The sequence below is a fragment of the Hemitrygon akajei genome, chromosome 7 (genome assembly GCF_048418815.1).
Source record: "Hemitrygon akajei chromosome 7, sHemAka1.3, whole genome shotgun sequence".
Taxonomy (NCBI): domain Eukaryota; kingdom Metazoa; phylum Chordata; class Chondrichthyes; order Myliobatiformes; family Dasyatidae; genus Hemitrygon; species Hemitrygon akajei.
Window position 1 is genome coordinate 62,992,275 of NC_133130.1, and position 15,117 is coordinate 63,007,391.

Here is a 15,117-nt window from a genome sequence, read left to right on the forward strand (position 1 = left end):
TGCCGTACAAGTCTAAAGCAAATAATCATCTCTTTCAGCTTGTAGTGCTCAATTGAGCCACGCAGCACTGATGTGCTTCAATATGCATGATCAATATGAATTTAACACTGTACCAGAAACAAATATGCCAAGATTTTTTATCTCTCCATTTCACTTTAATAAAATAACTTGACCAAATATGTTATCAATGACTTTAGCATTGTTTTGATCAATACTTTAATCTAAAGTGCTGAATTGCTGCTACTGACCAGAAATGTTTTATTTTCACAGACCTCAAGGTTTCCTTCCTCCACTGCCAACAGAAAAATAAACAACTGTACTCTGTGCCATTTACATAATCGAAATTCCATTCTGACCTCACCTCTCAAAAAATTTCAAATACTCATTTTCAATCTTCACTCTCGGGCCTCAAAGCAGCCAGGTGCATGGCAATTCATCAACTAGAGCAGCTCAGTTTCCACTTAAAGTACATCACGCTGCACTTGTTCATGTTCATTCTAAACTAGTCTTTCCTTTTACACTACAAGACATTTGCAACTGAAAATGGGTGCAATAACTAACACCATCAATACTTCCACAGTTATGTAGCGAATGACAGTTATTTAAAACAAATTTTCCAAAATCACACTGATCAAACATAACACAATCACCAAAGCTGAAAATCTAAAGTTTAAAGTTTGACGTCACTACTTTGAAGGCACAATCAAGAAAGAAAGCAATTCCATAATTACTGAGATGCAGACAAAGAATAGGCTGTAGGAAATTAACCCCTTGCCTTCAGGTGACCGCTTTTGCGAAAGCTATGGTCTGAGGTATTTTTGTTTGTTCAGTTGAAAGCAATAGGTTAACTACCCTGTCAGTAGATAAAGTTGTCCGGCGAGATAGCAGTTACATATGGGGATAGGCCACTTTGCCCTTGATGCTCATTCCTCACTAGTCACGATGTGCCATCTCAGTTTCCAACCACTGGCTTTATCTGATCGTGCTGTGAAACACCTGCTCTGGCTATCAGGCTTGGGCTTGACGTGCAAAGACCTGCCATCATCTGCTTGACATTGCACCAATTATAATCATTCATCTGAATGAATATGTCAGAGCAGCAGCAGCAACCCTCTCATCACAGTAACAGAAAAATACATCACAACATTATCATCCCAGCAAGAAGACAGGGACCATAAGGAAAAATATGGATGCCATGTAAAAACGTTAAATTATAGTTTTAGCAATGGAAAATAAATGTATGCCTTGATTAAAATTATATTCAAATACTACTGATTTTTAGGGTAATTACAAAACAAAACTGCAAATACTTATAAAATACACATTCTGTAATTTCTATTTGACTGCAATTAATTGAAATCTTAAAGGTATACATAATTGAAATGCATGAGGAAATGTAAGCAGGCTTTTTCCACTGAGGTTGGATGGGACTGCAACCACAGGTCATGAATTAGGGGTGAAAGGTGAGAAGTTTAAGGGGAACGTGAGGGGAAATGTCATCACACAGAGGGTTGTAAGAGTGTGGAACAAGCTGTCAGCACAAGTGGTGCATGCGAGCTCGATTTCAACATTTAAGAGAAGTTAGGATAGGTACCAACAGGCTCTAGGACAGCTTCTTCCACCAGACCATCAGACTGATTAATTCACGGTGGAGATGTAACGTAAAGATTTTTACTCATGTATGTGAAGGATGCAAGAAATGAAGTCAATTCAATTCAATACATGGATGGTAAGGGTATGGCAGGCTATTGTCCCAGTGCTAGTCAATGGGAGTAGGCTGTTTAAATGGCTAGATGGGCCAAAGGACCTATTTCTATGCTGTACTTCTTAGTGACTATGTCTAATTATAGTCCAAGGCCAATTAATTCTATTGCATGGTGCATGTTTTTTAACTGACACATTATAGAATTGAAGCATATTAACTGCAGGCATATTCATGCAGACAGTTCTTATGAAGTTATATCACAGGCACTGATACATATGATGTACTTACACACAGATTCCTGCTGTAACAGTGAAGCATGCTATACAAATTCCAGCACAGTACACAAGATTTGGTCATGGACCCACTGCTTAAAAATTCAACTGCTGCTCTAGGCACGTGGCAATGGTTTCTTCACTATGTGTGCCCTGCTTTGCTATAGAACGTAAATAAGAAAATAATATTCTAAGAGCTGGATTAGGCCAAAGCAAAAATGGGGTTGAGCTGGCCAGAGGCCACATTATTAGATATGATTTGTGTATCAGCCCAAGTGTATCTTATCGGAACAGTAGTGATGGGACAGAACCAGGGCAAAGTAAAGCAGTTGGCTGGGAGGTGGGGGGGAACTAATTCATGTAAAGCAGCAATTTGTATCACAGTTTCTTGTGTCTAATCACTTTTTGCACACTAAGCATAATTACCATTTTAGTTATTCTAGATAGATAGATAGATACTTTATTCATCCCCATGGGGAAATTCAACTTTTTTTCCAATGTCCCATACACTTGTTGTAGCAAAACTAATAACATACTGTCTCCATTTCCTATACAAATAATTTCATTCTAGTCTAGTATTACCATGCAGGGAAAAAGCTGCACTGCTGAAGAATGTGTTACAACGTGTGGGTATCAAATCAGTGTACGCTCAGAAGCTCCGGTGTATTCTGTGAAGTATCACTTACAAGTGATATTCTCTACCTGACAAGCACAGATTCAGCAAATACTTCATGACACATATGCATTCTGCCTGAAAACAATCTCCAAATACATCATTTTAATTTATTGACTCACTTTATTGTGCCTTGACAACTACTCCAATGAAGTTGAGGAAACTGCACCCCAATATTTGATTGCAGCATATCATTGTTTTCCTGCCTCAAGCTGAAGCTCAATGATGTTGGCTCATAACATTAATGAAAGGTCACGGTACAAAATGTCAGCTGTTCATTTCTCTCCATAGATGCTGTTTAACATGCTGAGCTCCTCCAGAATGTTGTCTGTGTTGCTCAAAATTTCCAGCATCTGCAGTATCTCGTGTTTACGATTTTCTCTTTATTTTGTTTTTCTTTTCTCCCTCTACAACAACACCTCCTCCCTTACCCAAATATTATCCAGTTTAGAAGTTAATTTGGAAAGTACAATGCACACAAAATGCTGGAGAAACTCAGCGGGCCAGGCAGCAATGAAAAAAATATACACTTAAAGTTTCAGGCCGAGACATTTTGGCAGGACAGGTCCCAGCCCAAAATGTCGAATGTACTTTTTTTTCCCCATAGATGCCTCCTGGCCTGCTGAGTTCCTCCAGCATTTTGAGTGTGTTGCTTGAATTTCCAGCATCTGCAGATTCTCTCGTTTGGAAAGTACAAAATCTACCTTGCTATCACGGGAGGACTTTGCTCATTGTAAATCAATACACACTGAGACCAACTTATAATTCTATTTGTAAGCAAAGATAATCTTACCTAATGCAGTTTCCCCAACTTCATTGGAGTAGTTATCAAGGCACAATAAAGTGAGTCAATAAATTATAAACACAAAAAAACCTGCAGATGCACTGGAAATCTTGAGAGGCACACACAAAATGCTGAAGGAACTCAGCAAGTCAGGCCAACAGCTACAGAGGAGAATAAACATATGACATTTTGGACCGAGACACTTTATTCTGAATTCTCTAAACTGTATACCCAACAAATGTGGCACCAAAGCTTGGCACAAGGCAGCCTGAAGAAGGTCCTGAAGTCGTCTTAGTCAGTTGTCAACTTTACTTGAATGTGTGGGTAATATAGAAGGCAGGATCAGCTTTCTGAATAAGCTCAATAACAAGCTGCTTGTTAGGTATTATTAGAAAAAAGATAATGAAATAATTAAGAAAGCAATAGGAAAGATTAGTACTAATCAAAAAGCACATTAGTGTCAAGAGAAATAAAAATATTCCAGTTGGAGGTGTGCAGATATAGCTGATGCTACCAGCAGGAATGAAATAATTGAGTGTTTGATCCAGAATGAAGCCTTCAACAGAAAATAAACAAGTTTCACGTGACTGGTGCACTTTCTGAACATGATCAAGGAAAGACATTCCTATTTTCCCCAAGGAATGGTCATAACTGACAATCCTATAGAATAGTAGACCTGAGGATTAATATTTTTATTCAAATAAAATATATTGATAAATTCACCTGACTCTTCAGTCAAAATCCTAATTAGTTATTACAAAATAATCTCAATAATCATTGAGATTGCCAAAAAGTGGCAATCCTATCATTAGTATCTTGCCAAACAACAAGGAACAACTACAATGTTCAAATTTCTGTTACTTACTTTGATATTTAGGAGGTTCAATGATGCAAACCTTTCTCTCCTCTTACTTTCCTTTTGTTACCAGTAACCTGGTGATATGTCACCTAAGTCATCTTTATGCACAACTGAGCAGGAGCAAATGATTATGCCACTTGATTACACGGCCCCTCATAGACAACATTAATGTTTCTTCACTTAAGCGCAGTTCAGCATGAATATGTTTGTGTGAGCACCAGGAATAGGAACTCTGAGCAACTTTGCTTCTTCAGGTTCCTGGCTAAAACCAGCAATCTACCACATCACTGTAATTCAACCAGTTACTAGATGAACTCAATAAATTACAGGGGCAGTCAACAACAAATAAATGACTAATGCTTTCATAAATACTTGCATAATAAAACATCTTGTTTTAAAGAGTGTCTTAAAAGTAGACTCAATTACTGCAAAGGCGGTTTTATAAATGGCTTGCTCACAGTACAAATTAACTACAGTAAAAATAAATTGATTGCAGAATTGGACCAGTACCTGATGTGTCCAAGAAAGCACAAAGGGAACAGGAAAATCTGTGGCACAATCAGGTGGGTCCGCTGGATACTGAAAATAAGAGAAAAATGATCAAAAAATATTCCTTTGCTATCACTAGACCCCAGGGTTTTTACAAAAGTGAAAAAGAAAGTCTTCTGATTACAGATCTTTACCACACAAACTCTGGTGCCAAGCTTATTCGAAGAAACTTTTTAACATAAAAAGTATTCAAAGAGACACATAGCTTACGCTTACAACATATAGAATGGATTTCAGGAAGGAATCTGGAACACATCACGAGTGGTGGTGGAATTAGGTACTTTCATAAGAACTTAAATATTTAGATGACTGCATGAAATGCTATGGCATAGAAAACAGCAGTGTAAGTGCTGGAAAATAGGATTCATAAACAAAGGAATCCAATGGTAGACATGGACACACTGTCCTGGAGAGCCTGTTTCCATGCTGTATGAGTGATAACCGATTAATCAGGTGATAGTGCAGATGCAGACTCACTCAAATACATTCCCCCCCCCAACACAACTCCATGTAATAAACTATCATTTTACTTTGGCCACAGTTCATAGATCACCCTCTCTCCTTCCCACCATTCCTTTAACTCAAAATTAGTAAGCACACATACTGTATATTAGAGTAAAAAACTTCAAGTCATGAGAAGGTAACGAACAATTGAAAATCAGCACACAGTATAAAGCCAGAATGTTTTTAATATGATTTCAACAAAGCATCACAAAGTATCAGTACCATAAAAGAGGTTTACTGTTCACCAGTGATCTAGATGCATTTGAAAGCCAGTGTAGATGAGTGTACAAGACGGGTGTCTTGACTGAATTGTACCATTACTACATTAGAGCTGTTGACACAAGCATATTTAAAATTCCAGAAATCAGAGATTGATCCTCCCTCAGTGTACCTGCTTGTAAAATATACACTTAAAAAAAAACATTGAAGGGACATGGACTTCACATTCTGAGCCAACTTCTAATTCCCTTTAGAAGGTGGTGTGCTGCCTTCCTGAACTGCTGCTGTTCTTGAGGTGTGGATCTGGGGAGTGACTTTGAGGTGTTTGATCCAGCAACAATGAAATAAGAGCGATATACAGTCAGGATGATCATGGCTTGGACGGCAGCTTCCAGGTGGAAGTTTTCCCATGCTTTGATGCCCGAAAGGATAAAAAGGCAAACAAAACTACATCCAATTCCCAAAAAATGTAGATTTCTTTGGTCATAAATTTTGTTCAAAATGAAAACGGGTCATCAGCTCGGGTGAATAATGCATAAATTTTATTAAACACACAACCTGGTAGAGTGTCTGGATTATGGACATATCCTTCCATCTTTGTCACTTGTAATGGTTTTGATATAAGAAAAGACAACATAGTGTTCCAGAAACAAAAAAATCAGATTTTATAATGAAATGTCTCAGAAATTAAGGGAATAATTGACAGAGTCTTTCTGACTCATATTCACTTTAGAAGTCATGATCTGGATACAAGCCCATTCTGAAGCCGGCGAACATGAAAATCCAGCAGGTAGCACTGAGGAAAACTATATTACTAGAGCAGCCAATAAAATACTAACTTCCTCGAGTAAGATTGTTTCCAAATATTGTTTATAAAAACTAAATAAATGTTAGAAGCTGACATACAGTAACTATGGGGTTACATCATTAACTTCAGACCGTGACCATTTCCCAGTGGAAGCAATTCCACTTACCATCTACAATTTTCACTTCAGTTCTTCTCAAACTACTAATTATTTCAAGGAAGACTTTTATGGACATTTTTTATATGGTACTGTGTCTGGTCATTACTCACGTGCCATCTTTCACACAATTATTTTCAAGCTAATTTGCTGTAGGACAACAGTAGATGAGCATAAAGTCGATGCAGAGCAATAGTCAAGTTGCTGGTCTTATAGCCAAAGCTCAGAACCATTGATCCAAAGATTCAAACCCCACATGACAGAGAAATTTTATTCAAATAGTTTTAAAAAGTACAATTTAAAAGGTATTCTCAATAATTCTAACACAAAAGTACTGGATTATTGAAAAATATCATCTGTCTCACTGATGAACTTTCAGGAAAGGAGAACAGTCCATGCGCAGTTCCAGACCAATCATGATAACTGCTTCAGTTCAGGGGCAATTAGAGATGATGAACACTAAGTGCTGGGATTACTCAAAGCATCACGTCCCATGAACAAAGAAATAACAAAATGCACATTTTCAGCGGTCATTTCTAGCTTTGAACACCCAGCCATATTTAAAAAACTCATGCTGAGAGTAAATTTGTGTGCCCATACTTTTCTCTGGCTAGGCTTCAACAATTGGGTGTGTAAAGGAAACAAACCTCAGATATTGTTGTGTATGGTTCAGTCACCTGCCGTATTATCTTGTTAAGTCACGAGGAGAACATTTCATTTGTTGTAATTGAATGACTGAATATTTTGATAGATTTTCCATACAGTTTTAAAGGTCAGATTTGCTTCTGCTAAAAGTGAGCATCTTATAATCAAGATCAACTTAATTTATTCTGAGCAGTTAAATACTTTCCCAGAGAATCAACTTGTGTAATAAATGTGAATGCAACTTGGAATCAGTTTTCTTTCTCCAAAACTTTATAACCGAAAGACTGAAGTTGGATGAAAATGCAAGATCAAATAATATCTAATTCTTCATTTACGATGGTAAATAAATACATCTTCCTGTACCCAATATCAGTTCCTTTAAAAAAAAACACTAAATTGCTGTTCACATGAAATTCCAACACTATATCATAAAATCCATTACTGGTTCCTCACCTTTGATTTTAATTTAATTGTGATCATATGCTCTCGACCTGCAGAATCCTCAGCCTTCAGCTTAATGGTCCTGAACTCTGTATCCATATAAGCAAGCCTGAGAAGAAAATATATGAAAGGTTTATGAAATCAAAGTCTACTAGCAATTTGATGTGTTTGCTTTACTCCTATTAATCTGAAACTAATATCAAAAAGACAAGGTCTTGAGTGCCAAGCATTTCTCCTGTCACAGATTTACTGTTGTTAATACACCAGTCTGCTGCTTAATGTGATCATATATCAGAAAGTTATTTATGACCCGTGTCAAGGCTCACGCTGTGGTCAGTGAGCACCATGTTTCAGTTTTCCATCATAGCTACCTTTGGCACACACAGCAGGTTTCTGTCAGCCTTTACTTATGCACGCATAAAACATCCTGTCAGTCCTTTGATCAATTTTTGCAGTTTTATACTGCGTTTGGCCAGGCAGGATGTTTTTTAAAACTGTAAAATTACTCACTTCTAATCTGTTCCTTTTTATTCAAGCTTTTGTCCTGTAAACTGTTAATGTTTTCAACAAGACTGATCATTGGTACATATAGAAGTTCTCCACATTCCTGCTTTTGCAGCAGTTTCACTAACCAAGTGCAATTGTAAGTAGGAAAATCATTAATGCAGTTCATTTAGAAAGAGAGCAATGCAAAATCTATAAACATATTCTAGTGGGATATTCTACTGTTCATATTGACATTTGTTAATCAATTACTAAACTCTTCTCACCTAATGTAGTACAATAATTAGTTTAAGAAATCTGCACTCCCACATGATGTGGTCGCAAGTCAAATCAGTAAAATCCCTGGATTAACCTATTCAAGTGCCAAGTTAGCCCACTTTCAACACCATCATTCCTCAAGACTCATCACTCAGCTCCAAGATCTATACCTCCCTGTGCAACTGAATCCTCGATTTCATCACTGACAGACCTCATATAGCACAGAAATAATTAAACCAAAATAAACTTTAAACCAGAATAAACCATGCAATACCTTTTCATTCTTACCTTCGTAGATTATGTGTTAAATATCGTTTGATAACCACATTTCTTAAAAACCAACACCACCATTGCCAATTGTGTGACTCTTGGGGAGGGATACTACAATAACTGAGGGATTCCTCACCCATCCCAACTCCTCTCTATCCAGCAATGCAAGAACCCTATACAGTGATACTCCCTTACTGAGAAGGCAACACCCCCTCTGCCTGTACTTCAGTCACATCTATAGATGCTGTATTCTGGAATAGTAAGCTGCCAGTCCTGCCCTTCCCTCTGCCATATTTCTGTTATGACTACAATATTCCAATCCTCTGAGCCAATCCCCACTCTGAGTCTGTGTGCCTTCTCTGAGCATTGAAATTCCCTGCCTTTACTATGGACCCTAGCTATGCTGATTATTAAGTATTTTTGTGGCATTACGCATGCTTGCTCCTGCTCCAAGTCCACCCTTACTTCCAATATAGTTTAAACCCTCCTGAGCAGAACTAGCAAAGTTACCCGTGAGGATATTGTTGTATCTCTGCTTCAAGCACAACTCACCTCTCTCGTATAGGTCACTCTACCCCAGAAAAGATCCAAGACCCTGAATCCATGTCCCCTGCACCAGCTCCTCAGCCACAATTCATCAGGCCTATCCTGCCATTTCTGTTCTTGCTAGCACATGGCACCAGGAGTGATCTGCAGATCACTACCTTAAACATCCTGCTTCTTTATTTCCTATCCCACTCCCTAAACTCATTCTACAGGACCTCATCCCTCCTTCTACCTACATGAACAACAATCTCTAGCCACTCACTCTCCCCTCAAGAATTTTCTGCACCTTCCCAGACACATCACTGACATTAGCACCCAGGAAGAAACACATGATTTTGGTGTCTCTTCTGCAGCCACAGAATCCCCCCGACTGTCCCCCTCACTATCAAGTCTCCTGTCACTATTGCTCTGTTTTAATGTACCCTTCCTCTCTGAGATTCAGACTCTGATGCTGCAACAAAGACCTAACTACTGCTGTCAACCCTTGAAAGACCATCCATCTCTACAGTATCCAAGGGCATATACACAGCTGAAGTCAGAAGTTTACATACACCTTGGACAAATACATTTAAACTCAGTTTTTCACAATTCCTGACATTTAATCCTAGAAAACATTCCCTGTCTTAGGTCAGTTATGATCACTACTTTATTTTAAGAATGCGAAATGTCAGAATAATAGTAGAGAGAATGATTTATTTCAGCTTTTATTTCTTTCATCACATTCCCAGTGGGTCAGAAGTTTACATACACTTTGTTAGTATTTGGTAGCATTGCCTTTAAATTGTTTAGCTTGGGTCAAACGTTTTGGGTTGCCTTCCACAAGCTTCTCACAATTAAGTTGCTGGAATTTTGTTCCATTCCTCCAGACAGAACTGGTGGAACTGAGTCCGGTTTGTAGGCCTTGCTCGCACACACTTTTTCAGTTCTGTCCACAAATTTTCTATCGGATTGACGTCAGGGCTTTGTGACGGCCACTCCAATACCTTGACTTTGTTGTCCTTAAGCAATTTTGCCACAACTTTCGAGGTATGCTTGGGGTCATTGTCCATTTGGAAGACCCATTTGCGACCAAGCTTTAACTTCCTGGCTGATGTCACGATGTTGCCTCAATATATCCACATAATTTCCCTTCCTCATGATGCCATCTATTTTGTGAAGTGCACCAGTCCCTCCTGCAGCAAAGCAGCCCCACAACATGCTGCTGCCACCCCCATGCTTCACGGTTGGGATGCAGTTCTTCGGCTTGCAAGCCTCACCCTTTTTCCTCCAAACATAGCAATGGTCATTATGGCCAAACAGTTCAATTTTCGTTTCATCAGACCAGAGGACATTTCTCTAAAAAGTAAGATCTTTGTCTCCATGTGCACTTGCAAACTGTAGTCTGGCTTTTTTATGGTGGTTTTGGAGCAGTGGCTTCTTCCTTGATGAGCAGCCTTTCAGGTTATGTCGATATAGGACTCGTTTTACTGTGGATATAGATACTTGTCTACCTGTTTCCTCCAGCATCTTCACAAGGTCCTTTGCTGTTGTTCTGGGATTGATTTGCACTTTTCGTGCCAAAGTATGTTCATCTCTAGGAGACAGAATGCGTCTCCTTCCTGAGTGGTATGACAGCTGTGTGGTCCCATGGTGTTTATACTTGCGTACTATTGTTTCTACAGATGAACGTGGTACCTTCAGGCGTTTGGAAATGCTCCCAAGGATGAACCAGACTTGTGGAGGTCCACAATTATTTTTTCTGACATCTTGGCTGACTTCTTTTGATTTTGTTTGTAAACGTCTGACCCACTGGAATTGTGATATAGTCAATTAAAAGTGAAATAATCTGTAAACAATTGCTGGAAAAGTTACTCGTGTCATGCACAAAGTAGATGTCCTCAACGTCTTGCCAAAACTATAGTTTGCTAATATGAAATCGGTGGAGTGGTTAAACAATGAGTTTTAATGACTTCAACCTAAGTGTACATAAACTTCTGACTTCAACTGTACCTGTTAGCACGGGAAATGGGCAAAGCAGAAACCTGCCTACTCTTCTCAATTTCCCCGGTGGTTTTCATACTTTGGGCGTGACCACCCTCAAAAGTTCGAAGAAAATTATCAAACTGTATACTACCTCATGATTCATTTTCTTGCTGTCATTTACAGGGAAAAAAGAAATACAAAAGGTTTTACGAAAATTATACATAAGGGTGATTCGTCAATTAGAAGCACTTTTCACTACATGAAATTCTGAAAACTAAAATTTCTTGAATCTCTGGTTTGTTTATGTTATAACCTTCATTTTAGGCTGTGGAATGAAGACCAGATCTTGGCATTCATCAATCTTTAAGAGAACTTTTAGATTTTAAGGCATTTTTGCGGAGTTTTCAAGGATGCGTGTCATTACCATCACACCACCAAAATACTGAATTTAATTTAAAATGAAATGACAAAAATTTCAAAGTTAACCCTGCAAATAAAATGGTTTTTAATAAATATACTTCAGTTCTGTTTGCTCTCATTTTTTTCCGGCCTCTCTTTGAGGCGTTTCACGATGTTAGATCTGTCAGAAAGCACAGGTGAAGCCTCTCGAAGATGGGGGCCATTCTGTTTTTGTTGCTGGCCAGCTGGAGGTTCTGGTGGGGTATTCTCTGCCTGCGTTTTCTTATCAGCCCCTCTTTTGTTTCGTTGATTAAATCCCCACTGTCATCTCTCCAGTCTCTGTTTGTGCTTTGGTAACTGTGAGATGATCCTAAGTTTTCCTGTCTCCCTTTTTTCTATCTCTCTCTTTCAAAGTACTGCTGATATTTCACTGAGTCTTCTTTAATTGTGCTTCTGGTTTTTTTTTGATTGGACTGCTGATGATTTGGGAACCAGTTCAACAACTTCACTGCCACTTATTTGATGGTAATGACATTTCTCCCTTTTAAAAAAAATGTTGGCCAGGTCTCATACTTGCTAACTCGACTGGATAGCTAGCTTGAAAATGTAACTTAAATATACAGAAATAAAGTGAAGTTATTGGTTTCTCAGTTAAAACACTCAAATAGTAACTCATTTGGTAATGACACATAATAAACATGCTCTCTGATAAGGAGATATACATCTTTAAATTACTCACATTTCTGGATGTCAAAATGTCAGTCTTCTGCCATGACAGCCACATGCTCCCCTTGTCACTTCTCATTTCCATGGCAACCACATAAGCAGTTGTTTGAAAAAACTTGCTTGGTCTTTAAAATGTGTTGCGTGTTGGTAATACAGAAGTGTTGGGAACAGCAGTTCCTTGTCATTAAAGTTTACAATTTGCATACAAAATAACTCACATGAATTTGACATGTGTTTTAAAAGTTCTTGTGAGAAAATACTTACTAAAAGTTTCATGAATTTAATACTTATTATTACTTTATTTTGAAGACAAAGTTACGGAGTCGGGGTAGGGGGGACAAACCCAAAATGGTGAAATTCGGGCACATTCAAGTTTTTAACTCACTTAAATATTAAAGAAGTATTATTTATGAAGCACGTTGAAAAAAGTTTAGTTACTATTACCCAACTTTTAAAACTACAGTACTTGTTTTTGTAAAAGCTATTTTTTCTTGAAAATCTACCATAAAGTTACACTAATTTAACTTTGTATGTTATCACCCACATACAAAGACTGAAAAACAACTAATGTGCAAAAGAAGAAAACCGTGCAAATAAAAAATAATACTGAGAACATAAGTTGTAATGAGTCCTTGAAAGTGAGTGTGTCGATTGTAGAATCATTTCAGAGTGCCGGTGATTGAAGTGATCCACACTGGTTCAGGAGCCTGATAGCTGTGGGATAATAACCTTTGCTGAACCTGGTGGTGTGGAACCTAAGGCTTCTGTACCCCCTACCTGATGATAGCAGTGCAAAGACAGCCATCAAGTTCAAGGCAAAGGTAGATAATGCCTCATGAATTAAGAGTGATAAGACAAGTAGCTCTAATCATTTGTTTTTGTTTCCCTCATGGAGCAGCAATTGCAGGTGGAATGAGCACCTATAACTGGAACTGCAGCAACAAAGGCAGGAGGTGAGTCTGAACTATTTGTCAACCACTGATAAGGACATTACATGTGCCGTTCACTTCTAGAAGAAGACACATACAGGGTTTCTCCCAGTCTTTACAACCTCCGATAATCTACATCAAAAGATCAGCATTGATTTCATTGCTAAAATTATGAATTGCACAGGTAGCAAGTCATTCTACAAGTAACTTTCATCATTTAAAATGCCACAAACAAATTTGAACAACGGTCACCAAGTGCAAATCAGCAAATCTGAAGGGGTGCTAGAACTAGAATAGGCCCATTTACTCACTGTTGTTCCACATCTTTCTTTAGCCTTAATAAACAAGCGTATATATAAATCTACATTGAAAAGTTTACTATAGAATCCATAAATTACTTGTGTAGCAATGAATATGTCCACTCTAACTGTGAAGTGGACTAAACTACTATACAAATGAAATTATGAACAGAGATGTCTTCCTTATTCGAAGAATGGGGTTTCCCTTCCTCCACCATTGATGCTGCCCTCACCCCATCTTAAAAAGGATAGAGTTCCTTTTGTCTTCACTCACCACATCATTCTCCACAATGCCTGCCATATTCAGTGGGAGCCTACCACCACTGTCTCGCTTGGTGGCGCAATATTATCAGCGCCGGACTTCGGAGTGAAGGTTCTTGAGTTCGAATCTAAGTCGGGTTGAGCATCAAGCTAGCAACTTGGCCTCGTAAAAACAAGAATAGCTTGCTACGGAAACACCGTCATGACGGTGCCCCGATAACTCCACTGCCAAGTTAAGGGCTATTCTTCTTTTTCCACCGCTCACACCTTCACCCCCCCCCCCACAATTCTCCACTTTCTGCTCCCTCCATGATTCCCTTGTCTCTTTGTCCTCCCGCCCCCCATTAATCCTCCACTTGCCACTTATTCCTGCAAGCAGAAGTTCTGCACCTGCCCATTCACTTCCTCCTCACCTCCATTCGAGGCCATAAACAGTCCTTCCAGGTGAGACAACGTATCACCTTTGTATCTGCTGGGGCTGTCTACCATATCCGGTGCTCCTGTGCAACCTCCTCAGCATTGGGGAGACCCGACACAGATTGGGGGACCACTTTGTCAGGTACCTTTGCTCTATCCACAAAAAGCAGCATCTCCTGGTGGCCCACCACTCCCATTCTGAAATGTCACTCCATAGCCTCCTCTACTCCCACGATGAGACCACTCTCGGCCTGGAGGAGTAACACCTCATATTTCACCTGGGTAGGCTCCAACCTGAGGTTTCTCCATCTTCCAGCAATTTCCCCCTCACTCTCCTTCCATTCCCCACTCTGCCCCCCACCTCATCTCTTCTCCTCACATTCCTCTCACCTTCCCCCGATATCCCTCCTCCTTCCCTTGCTCCCATGGTTCACGCACCTGTCCTATCAGATTCCTTCTTCTCCAGCTTTACTCTTTTTACCCATCACCTCCCGACTTCACATTTCATCCCCCCTCTCCCCCACCTGATTCCACTTACCACCTTCCAGCTTGTACTTCCTCCCCTCCCTCCACCTCCTTATTCTGGCTTCTTCCCTCTTCCTTTCCATTCCTGTTGAAGGATCCCAGCCCAGAACGTTGTATGCTTATTTATTTTCACAGATGATGCCTGATCTGCTGAGTTCCCCTTGCATTTTGTGTCTGTTGCTCTAGATTGCCAATATCTGCAGAATCTCCTGTGTTTAGAAGTGAAATTATCTGCCTCTGGCTTTATTAGCTCCTTTTAGTCTAGATTCATTTACCAAGATAAACTGTATTGGGGTATTTAATCAAATGGAAAGATTTTGATTAAGTCTCTACTTGGTTTCAATAGCATAGGAAAGATTGTAGCAAGAAAATTAAGTTTTAGCCTCAAGCAATACAGCTCCTGAACCA

At 39.1% G+C, this 15,117-nt stretch overlaps 1 protein-coding gene across 2 annotated transcripts in view; it reads right to left on the minus strand.

Moving 5' to 3' along the window:
• fancl (FA complementation group L) overlaps positions 1-15,117 on the minus strand; it is a 63,703-nt gene that overhangs the window by 10,106 nt on the left and 38,480 nt on the right. For both annotated transcript variants that reach the window (XM_073051044.1, XM_073051043.1), the window contains 2 exons: positions 7,626-7,722; positions 4,804-4,872 (listed from right to left, as the gene is read on the minus strand). In XM_073051044.1, the coding sequence (XP_072907145.1) occupies positions 4,804-4,872; positions 7,626-7,722 (166 nt within the window). The remainder of the gene's footprint in view (positions 1-4,803; positions 4,873-7,625; positions 7,723-15,117) is intronic.